The 10676-nt window shown below is 34.5% G+C and overlaps 1 protein-coding gene across 1 annotated transcript; it reads left to right on the top strand.

Moving 5' to 3' along the window:
- Window positions 1–3307: 3307 nt before the first annotated feature.
- Window positions 3308–6486, top strand: LOC104241585 (CASP-like protein 4A3). The gene is made up of 3 exons (XM_009796532.2): window positions 3308–4246; window positions 4406–4541; window positions 5909–6486. The coding sequence occupies exons 1-3, from the start codon at window positions 3597–3599 to the stop codon at window positions 6101–6103; spliced, it is 981 nt and encodes a 326-aa protein (XP_009794834.1). The 5' UTR covers window positions 3308–3596; the 3' UTR covers window positions 6104–6486.
- The last annotated feature ends 4190 nt before the right edge of the window (window positions 6487–10676 follow it).

The following is a 10676-nucleotide window of genomic DNA, read 5'->3' as shown; positions in this document are numbered from 1 at the left end:
TAGTTGCCTTGCAAGCTTCTACGATATCCGTGTCTTTGATGGCCTCTGTTTGTAGGTCGAGTTTAATTCCCGACATGGCTGATTGCTACGCCTCTACACTTGCTCCTTTCAGTTGTTTGGTGTGCGTGAAATCTTGGGCGATCCAATAGCATTCTTGGGCGGTGCGTGGCTCGACTCGGATGTTGAATATCCCTCATTTCCACTTGATAGAAGCTTGAAGGGATGGCTCGCATGGCGTGTATCCATGGTCGCCCTATGATGGCATTGTAGGTTGTTTCCTGGTTCATGACGTGGAATGTTATCTCCAAGGTGACCCTCCTGCTAGGACGGGTAGCACTATTTCTCCGGATGTTCCCTCTACTGCATTATTAAAACCCGTTAGTGTTATTCAACGTGGTATTATTTTATCCTCAAGACTCATTTGCATGAGAACTCGCAAGTGAACATTACACGCGCCGCTTCCATTATCTACCATGATTCTTTTTACATCTGTATCAACGATACGTAAAGTTATAACCAAAGCATCATAGTGAGGGAAAGACAAACCGTCGGCATCCGACTTATTGAAGATGATACTGTATTCGAGGTCATCATACCATTCGTGGGCGACTGTCCGTTTGAGTTTGTGCATGGTGGTGAACTTCACATGGTTGATCACCGTGTCATCGACACCGCCAATGATCATCTGTATAGTGCGCACTGGTGATGGTGTCTTTGGAGGTCCTTGAGATGGATCGCGCCCTCAAGTGAAGTTGGCCCTTCCTTTATCACTGAGCAGTTCTTTCAGGTACCCTTAGTTCAAAATCCTAACTGCTTCCTGCCGTAGACCTATGCAATCTTTGGTCTTGTGTCCTCTTTCTTGGTGGAATTCACGGAGGGCGTTTGACCTCCTGGTGCTTGGGTTCGATTTCATTTTTTGCGGCCACTACACCTTCGTGCCCGACTTCTCCACTGCGTACACTATCTATGAAGGGGAAACACAAAAGTTATGAGCAGATAGCAGTGATGGCATACCTCTTTCGCTTCGAAGGGGTGTAGTGTGTCATAACACTACATCTGTATGTCTTGGAGGGGGCGGGTTAGATGTTCGAACATAGGGCTGATGCCTTTCTCGATTGAAACGTGATGGTTGATATCTTCACCCATCGTTACGTTGATCTCTCCTTGCCTTGGTCTGAACCGACGTTAATCGCTAAATCGGGCCGTTCAGGTCGTCCTTATTTGCCCTTACCTCAGCACAATAGGCGTTGTGGATCTCTTCCCATGTGGTGGGGGGATACTTCATGAGTCTACTGAGAAGTTTTTTGGTTGCCTTTGATCCTTTCCTGTTTAACCCATTTTGAAAGGCTGCTACTGCCATCCCTTCTGACACGTTTGGCAGGCTCATCCTTACTCTATTGAATCGGGCCAGGAAATCCCTAAGTCTCTCGCCCTCTATTTGCCTGATAGCGAAGATATCATTGACCCTAGCTTCAGCCTTCTTCGCCCCTGCATGAGCGGTGGCGAATTTATCCGCCATCTCTTCAAAGGTTGATATCGATCGCGCTGGTAGCTGGGATCCCCCTATCAAGGTCTTACCGAACTTTTTTAGTAGCATAGATGGTACCTGTTCCTTTGACCGATTGTTGCCCTTTACCGCAATAACATAATGGATTAGATGATCCCCCGGGTCCATGGTCCCGTCGTTATTTTCAAGTATGACGGCATCTTGAAGGTTTTTGGAATAGGATGAGGAGCAGCCCCGTCTTTGTATGGCTGTTCGACGAATCGGCCCACATCGCATTTTGGTAATAGCTTAGGAGTGCCTGGTATTTTGTCAACCCTCTCCTGATGCTCCTTCATTTGATCACGGAGTGTTTTGTTCTCGTTTTCCATCTCTTCCATTTTCTTTAAGACGGCCATGAGTGCATCGTCACCTGATAGTGCAGGTGTTACTCGTTCGCGTAGCGCTCGACTCATTGGTGGTAGCTGCGATTTCTGTAGGTGGCAAGTCTTCGACATCTCCTTGAGGAGGTTTTTCGAGCATGTTGTTCAGAGCACTCGTCAACCATTCTTCTAGCAGTTTTTTGACTACTGGTGGTGTTTCCCCCACCGTGGACGTTGAGGCTCCCCTTTCGCGCAAGATCGTTAGATCCCCGTATGGGAGAGGTGAGATCTCCCCCTCCGGTGTAACTCTTGGTGTTTTATTTTTAGTGTCTTCTCCACCGACTTTGTTGAGGGAGTTCAGGAGATTATTTGAGACATCTGCTATCGCCTTCAGCCTCGCTTCCTTTTCCACCATTGTTGGTTTTTATGAGGTTTAAAGAGCAGTAATCGTCACTTTCAAGATCCTAGATGAGAACTATGATTTCAGCTATGGAAATCCCCACAGACGGTGCCGAATTGTTTGACTCAAAAAATATTAAAATCTTTTTTGAACAAATCAATCAAAGATGAAGGGGTAAATCGTAGCTGAAGATAATAAACTATAGGATGATAATAATAGAGAGAAGAGAGTTGTAAACTTTCTTTTCATTCAAGTTTGGTGAGTTTCACAAAGTGTTCTTCCCTTGTTACAAGGCTCTCATCCCTATTATATACTGAGGAGTTCCTTCCAATCGTAGGAACGACATGCAAAGAATATTTTAAGGAATATTCTCCATATCTCCCAATGGGCTTACTCTACTGCCGAGGTCGTATTGTCCCTTCTTTTACCACAAGGTCTTATCCCTCTGGGCGTCGACTCGCGGGTGCTCGATCGTTTGTCGTGCTCACTGTAGGTCGTGGTCGGTCAAATTCAGACTCATACAGTGTGCAGAGGCAAGACTCAGGATTTAAAAGTGACAGAGCATCATTGTCGAATAAAAATTTAACTAAATGCTGGAGCAAAAATCGAACAAAGACAGAACACTAAAAGTCAAGATGTGCGCTCCAAATCGACCAATGCAACTGTCTAAACTTTGAGTCTTACGACTATACCAATCAAAATATATACTATTTTTTTCTCGAAATTATCGAAGGCAAATCAATTGGAAAAAAGTTACTAGTAATGAGGAAAAAAGAAAAGTTAATAAGAGTTGCAATCAATCAAAGGGAAAAATTTTATTTTGTGTCTCATACAACTAATATTAGTTGTACGAGACATCTTTTTTGTCTCATAATTTTGTGGACCCAAATTTTTATGGATCTAGAAGTGTAAGATTTGAGTCCATAAATTTGTGAGACAAAAAGGAGCCTCATACAACTAGTGTTAGTTGCACGAGACACAAAATAAAACTTCTATCAAAGGGCATCGTGCTATAACCTGCAAATGTGATTTATGGACACTACGTAAAGAATCACTTGCCAGAAAGATTCATGCAGACAATTTAACGTAGAGCTGAAATTCTTAACGGATACGGACTATGGTTAGCTTTATTAACCACTACCATTCCTAGTCACCTCAGCAATTTCTTTTATATGTAACACGTGGCAGTGTCTCATTTGGTACAAAAAACCCACTATAACTATGAATAGACAGAGAGAGGGAGAGCCCGCAGTTCCATTATTTTCCTACTGTACTTTTTTCTGTTTCTCTCTCAATAATAAAGCTCAAATATTTCCCGGTAAACTCAAATATGGAGAAATCCAATTTCAAATCGAATTCCAATTCCAATTCCAATTCAAGTTCCAACTCCAATCACAGCAACCACCACCGGAATTTTCACAGGCAGAATAGTCACATATCAATGTCGGACACCGACTCACAGGTGAGTCAAATGGACTCGTTTCACTCACCTCTCCGATCCGACTCACCTCTCCGTTCCGATGAACCCTTTCCCGATCAACGCTCGACCAAGTCTCTGTCCTCAAAAGCCTTGGTATCAGTCGACAAATATTACTCTCCACTTCGATCTCCCCGTAAACCTTCCTGGGAGAATTTAAGCTTACCTCCGACACCTACTCCACCGTCGGAAGCCGGCAACAAGGATCGGAATTCGGCGCGGACGATGAATTTTAGTAGGGCGGTTAGGGAGGATATGACTGCTGGGGTGACGAAAGTGGGGCCGGTTCGCGGCGGTGACGTGGAAGGTGGAGAGTTAGCCGGAGGGGAGAGGCCGCCTCCGAGGACACCAGGGCGTTCGAAGAGGGAACTGATGCTGAACAGGGCGGCGTTAGGGTTTAGGGTTTGTGAGTTAATTTTGTGCTGTATTTCTTTCTCGATCATGGTATCTGATAAAACTGAAGGTTGGAGCGGTGACTCTTATGATCGGTACAAGGAGTACAGGTCTTAATTTTCTTTTCCTTATTTTTACATAGTACTGTATTAAATATGCGTATTAATTATAGTTGGCAGCTACTAATTCCCTGGTTCTCATTTATTATTTTCCTATAACTACTTTCCGTGACATTTTGTGATGTTAAGACCTTTTATATTATGTCACAGGTATTGCGTCGCTGTTAATATTATTGGATTTGTATACTCTGCATTTCAAGCGTGTGATCTAGCATACAATTTGGCAAGTTGGAAACACTTTTTCTCTCACCACGTGCGATATCATTTTGATTTCTCGATGGATCAGGCAAGTAATGCTTTTTTAAACTTGTCTATTTGGGCAACATTTATTCTAGTTTAAGTATTGGTTTTGATACTTGGGTTGGAATTGGATGTTACTTCTTCATAGTGGCTGTTACTATGCTGCTAAACAGAAGGTGTAAGTCATGATGATTTCACTCTATTATCTACAAAGTCAAATAAGCTGCTTCTTTGGAGAAAAATGGCATTCCTTGACCTTTTCAAATAGTCCAAGCTTTTTGGAGCATCTTAGTGCATTTTAGATCAGAGTCCTCTAAGTTCTTGTTGTGGTTTTGTTCTGAAGAAAAACTTTTGTTCTTAGGAGCTAGCAGATAAGAAAATCATGTTGATGCCTCATTTACACTTTACAATACCTAGTTCAGCATTTAAAGACCAAGGTTATGTGTGGTTGCACTATATGAGATAGGAAGTGTGTGAGGGGAACCCACCCTTTACAAGGGATCATCGATACAATGAATTTAAATTCATAGTATGCCAGTCATGCTAAAAAGAGAGATTGGTGAGGTGAACCCGATAAAAGAGATACGGGTCATCTACTATACTCCCTTTTTTGGGGGGGGTGGGGGGTGGCCTATACTTCACTCATTCTATGTTTTCACCGGTCAATTTAATTTATCATGAGAGCTCTGTTGTATGCAGAAGTATGAAACTATCTTGATATGAATTGAATGTGATATACTCTCAATGAATAAGCTTTGTGGCACAAATCATTTCGTTTAGATCACGTCTTAACGACTAAGGCTTTCATCACTGATGTAGATGAAGATATACCCCCCTCCCCCCTCCCCCCCGCAACCTTCAGCTCGTCAATTCGTAGTAACCACGAAACTATTTAAATAAAGAAAATCAATGTCTTTTTATCTGATAATGTTCCTCAACTTTTATCTGAAAGACTTCAAACATGGTACACTTCGTTGAGTTTCAAAAATTCATATATGTTACCATAAATCCTTTGTCATATATGAAAGGTATTTCCTAGCATGCCTGCTGGCTAACAAAATTATTCTCAATTTTCCTGTTTTCACTAGGAGAAACCTTATTAGGAGATGTTAGGTTGCAGCATATTTTAGCATGTTCTGGTTTTCGGGATGCGAATATAGTGTTTTTGAACAATTTTAGAATTTAATGGGAAAACTAGCTAAGTCAATAAGCTGTGGTTTTCATGCATGCAGGAGAATTTAGATGTTCTTATGCTGAACTTCCTACAAAAGTAAAATATGCGCCTTAAAAATCTTTCCTTAATTCATAGTGGTGATAGAACAACTGTTTTGAATCCTGACCACTATTCTGCTTCTTACTTCTGTTGCTGTTTTATGTATTACTGGCTCTCAAAATTCTTGCTTTTCTGTACAGATATTGGCTTATCTTCTTATGTCAGCATCTTCTTGTGCTGCAACGAGGGCAGATGACTGGATTTCAAATTGGGGAAAAGATGAGTTTACGGAGATGGCAACAGCATCTATTGGGTTATCCTTCCTGGCTTTTATAGCCTTTGCCTTTAGCTCCCTCATATCTGGTTACAACCTCTGCAACCGTAATTCCTCATGACCCGAGAATGAGTTCATATCCATTTAGTCGTTGAGTATATTTGAGTATCGCTACATAAAATTTCATTTCTAGCTGGAAAAGCTGTATAGATGTAGCGAATAGATTCAACTGTATAACTGTTCCTTTCCTAATACAGATAAATAAGATGTGCAGATGTAGTTAGCAAAGTGCTGTGTTGGAGTATGTATAAAATGAGAGGGAACCCAAGAGATGAACCAGAACCCAATAGCGAGGAGGTTGTATTCTCAATGTCCTCTTGTTTTTTGGTTACTAGAGCTAGATTCACTGTTAATGTTATATTTTTTTGGCAGAGAAGAAGCCCCTCGTATCCTTGTAGTATTCAGAGTTGTGAAATGAACAAATTAAACGGATATTATTTGCTAGTCGTGTCTCGATTAGGCGATAAAGCACTACATTTTTCCTGCAAAATGCAGTGAATGATCAAATCAGACCAGTTATATGGCGCAAATCAGGTAAAATTACATTAAGAAGTTGCTCATACACAGAGAAAATGCAAGCCATGAGAGGCCTTTTAAAGAGTCTTGAAACGTAGTTGACGCTTGGATAAAGGTCCTTACAACTCTGCATTCACATGTTAATCCAATATAGTGGCTTTGAGCTATTGTAAAAAAAGAAAAAAAGTATCTTTTAAAGAAACACTAAGAAAAGCAAAAGGGAAAAGAAAAACAATGGGAAATTCATATTTCTCTGGTACGTGAGGGAATTTCCACGGAATTTTGTATTCGGGATCCAGAGATGTATGGTAAATAGATACTACGATTTGATATCCCAAAAGAGGGGTTGTGAGTTCGAGTCTCTGAAGACAAGAGGGGTTGCTCTGATGGTAAGCAACCCCCACTTCCAACCGAGAGGTTGTGAGTTCGAGTCTCCCCAAGAGCAAGGTGGGAAGTTCTTGGAGGGAAGGATGTCGGGGGTCTATTTGGAAACAGTCTCTTTACCCTAGGGTAGAGGTGTTGTTGTTGTTGTAGGGGTAAAGTTTGCGTACACACTACCCTCCCCAGACCCCACTAAGTGGGATTATACTGGGTCAGACCCTACTAAATGGGATTATACTGGGTTGTTGTTGTTGTTGTAGGGGTAAGGTCTGCGGATTGTTGTTGTTGTTGTTGATTTGATATCCCAAAACTGTGAATCAGTAAAATATCACATTCTTGTAGTTGACGGAAAAAGTGATTCGGTTATATTGGATGGATTAGTCTTCGTTCAACTTAAGATCCGGTATGATAAATAATTTTTTATAAAAATACTTATTGAATCTATTTTCCAAAATAAATTAGCATACATACCTTCTAGATACTTATTCAGGGCCGGCTCTAGCCTCTAAGTTATCGCAAGTAAGGCTAGTACCTTAGGCATCCAAATTTGAAGGGTCCTAATTTTTTAGAAATAATAAATTTGTACGTATTTAATATTTTTTGGTACTTTTAGTATAAAAGTAGAGTTTTCCTATAGCAATTGCCTCAAAGAAAAGAAGTTTTTTTAAAACTATAATTGATAAAACTTTATCTAAGATCAATAATGTATCGAGAAAGATTAAATAAGATGGCCCTATTATTATCAATTGAAAGGGAATTATTAGAGAAGATCGAGATTGTAAAAATATTACATTAACAACTTCGCCTCTTGAAAATTAAGAAAAATAGACCTCAAATAAAAATATATATATATCATAATTTTCTTTTAAACATATTCAATATACGCCTTAACCTACAAGTTGTAAATTCATTTTTTACACAGTTAAAATTAGTTTTGCCGGAGGAAAATGAGTGTTTTCAAAAACATCGATTAATTTCTTTGATTCTTTTTTATTAAAATTCATTTTCATTTTTCTTTTTTAAAATAAAAAGTATATTTATACTTTAAATTTCAGAAAATATTATAGAGAACAAGAGAATATAATATAAAAAAATATTTCAATAGTAATAAAATATATATCTTCTATTATATTACAAAAATAAAGCAGTCAAAACTATTCAACAAAATAATATGCTAATAATTTTTTTTAGTAATAATGCAGTAATACTAAATATTGGATAATATAATAAATAAAATACATAAAAAAAAATTATTCGATGACTATATAAGTCCCTTTAATAAAGTATAGATTTTATTCATTAAAATTCAGACAATATTATTGAGAATAATAGAATAAAATTTAAAAATAAAAAAATATTTCAAGAGTAATAAAATATATATCTTCTATTATATTACAAAAAGAAAGTAGCAGACAAAAATATTAAATAAAGAAATATGCTAATAAATATTTCTATTAACAATGAAATAATACTAAATATTGGATAATATAATAAAGAAAAATACGTAACAAAAAAGTTATTCGATACCTATTTAAGTCCATCTAATTTAATAGAGATTATATTCATTAAAATTCAGATACTATTATTGGGAACAATAGAATAAAGTTTAAAATAAAAATATATTTCAAGATATCTTATATTATATTACAAAAATAAAGTAGTAGTCAAAAATATTAAATAACATAATATGTTAATAAAATTTTCTTTTAACAATGCAATTATGCTAAATATTGGATAATATAATAAAGAAAAATACAGAACAAAAAAGTTATTTGATGCCTATATAAGTCCTTCTAATTTAATAGAAATTTTATTCATTAAAATTCAGATAATATTATTGAAAACAATAGAATAAAATTTAAAATAAAAAAATATTTCAAGAGTAATAAAATATATATCTTTTATTATATTACAAAAAGAATGTAACAGACAAAAATATTAAACAATTTAATATGCTAATAAAACTTTCTACTAACAATGCAATTATGCTAAAAATAATAAGAAAGAAAAATACATAACAAAAAGTTATTCGGCGACTATATAAGTCCATTTAATTTAATAGAGCTTTTATTATTGGGTATATCTTATTGGTTATGGTTTTTAAATTTAAATATTTATATAATAATAAAATAAATTTTTATAAAAAATGAATATTAAAAAACTGTTCATTCAAATTGGAGTAATATGTTAATAATTTCTATGAACAATGTAATTATACTAAACATTAGATAATCTCCAATAAATGTGGAGATTGAAGAATAATTTTTTAAAAAGGCAAAAAGAAAATGATAAAAAAAAAAGACACAAATAAATTAACTACTCAAACATGGGTGAGGGTTGGTTTAGGTTAATTAATTTCTTTGATTCTATTTTTTTAATCATTTTCGTTTTTCTTTTTAAAAATAAAAAGTATATTTATTCTTTAAATTTCAGAAAATATTATTGAGAATAAGAGAATATAATATAAAAAAATATTTCAATAGTAATAAAATATATATCTTCTATTATATTACAAGAATAAAGCAATAGACAAAACTATTCAACAAAATAATATGCTAATAATTTGTTTTTATTAATAATGCAATTATACTAAATATTGGATAATATAATAAATAAAATGCATAACAAAAATTTTATTCGATGACTATATAAGTCCCTCAAATTAAATACATATTTTATTCATTAAAACCCTTACAATATTATTGAGAATAATAGAATAAAATTTAAAAATAAAAAATATTTCAAGAGTAATAAAATATATATCTTCTTATTATATTACAAAAATAAAGTAGCAGACAAAAATATTAAACAAAGAAATATGCTAATAAAAATTTCTATTAACAATGAAATAATACTAAATATTGAAAAATATAATAAAGAAAAATACATAACAAAAAATTTATTCGATGCCTATTTAAGTCTGTCTAATTTAATAGAGATTTTATTCATTAAAATTGAGATACTATGGTTGGGAATAATAGAATAAAATTTAAAATAAAAATATATTTCAAGAGTAATAAAATATATCTTATATTATATTACAACAATAAAGTAGTAGACAAAAATATTAATCAACGTAATATACTAATAAAATTTTCTATTAATAATGCAATTATGTTAAATATTGGATAATATAATAAAAAAAATACAAAACAAAAAAGTTATTTGATGCCTATATAAGTCCATCTAATTTAATAGAGATTTTATTCATTAAGATTCAGATAATATTATTGAGAACAATAGAATAAAATTTAAAATAAAAAAATATTTCAAGAGTAAATAAAATATATATCTTCTATTATATTACAAAAAGAAAGTAACAAACAAAAATATTAAACAACTAATATGCTAATAAAATTTTCTATTAACAATGCAATTATACTGAATATTGGATAATAATAAAGAAATATACATAACAAAAAAGTTATTCGACGACTATATAAGTCCATTTAATTTAATAGAGATTTTATTATTGGGTATATCGTATTGACAAATAAGATGACAATTGAAATTTAGTAAAGTAATACGATCTAATATGTTCAACCAAGCCCGATCATACTACTAGTTATCAATTGAAAGAAAATTATTAGAAAAAATCGATTGTAAAAAAGTTACATTAACAACTTCCCCTCTTGAAAATCAAGAAAAATAGACCTCAAATAAAAATATATATCATAAATTTCTTTTAAACCAAGTTGTAAATTTATTTTTTACACAGTTAAAATTAGTTTTGCTGG

Source organism: Nicotiana sylvestris, chromosome 3 (assembly GCF_000393655.2).
Source record: "Nicotiana sylvestris chromosome 3, ASM39365v2, whole genome shotgun sequence".
Taxonomy (NCBI): Eukaryota; Viridiplantae; Streptophyta; class Magnoliopsida; order Solanales; family Solanaceae; genus Nicotiana; species Nicotiana sylvestris.
The sequence above is the reverse complement of the archived record's forward strand: the minus strand, read 5'-3'. Positions and strand labels throughout refer to the sequence as shown.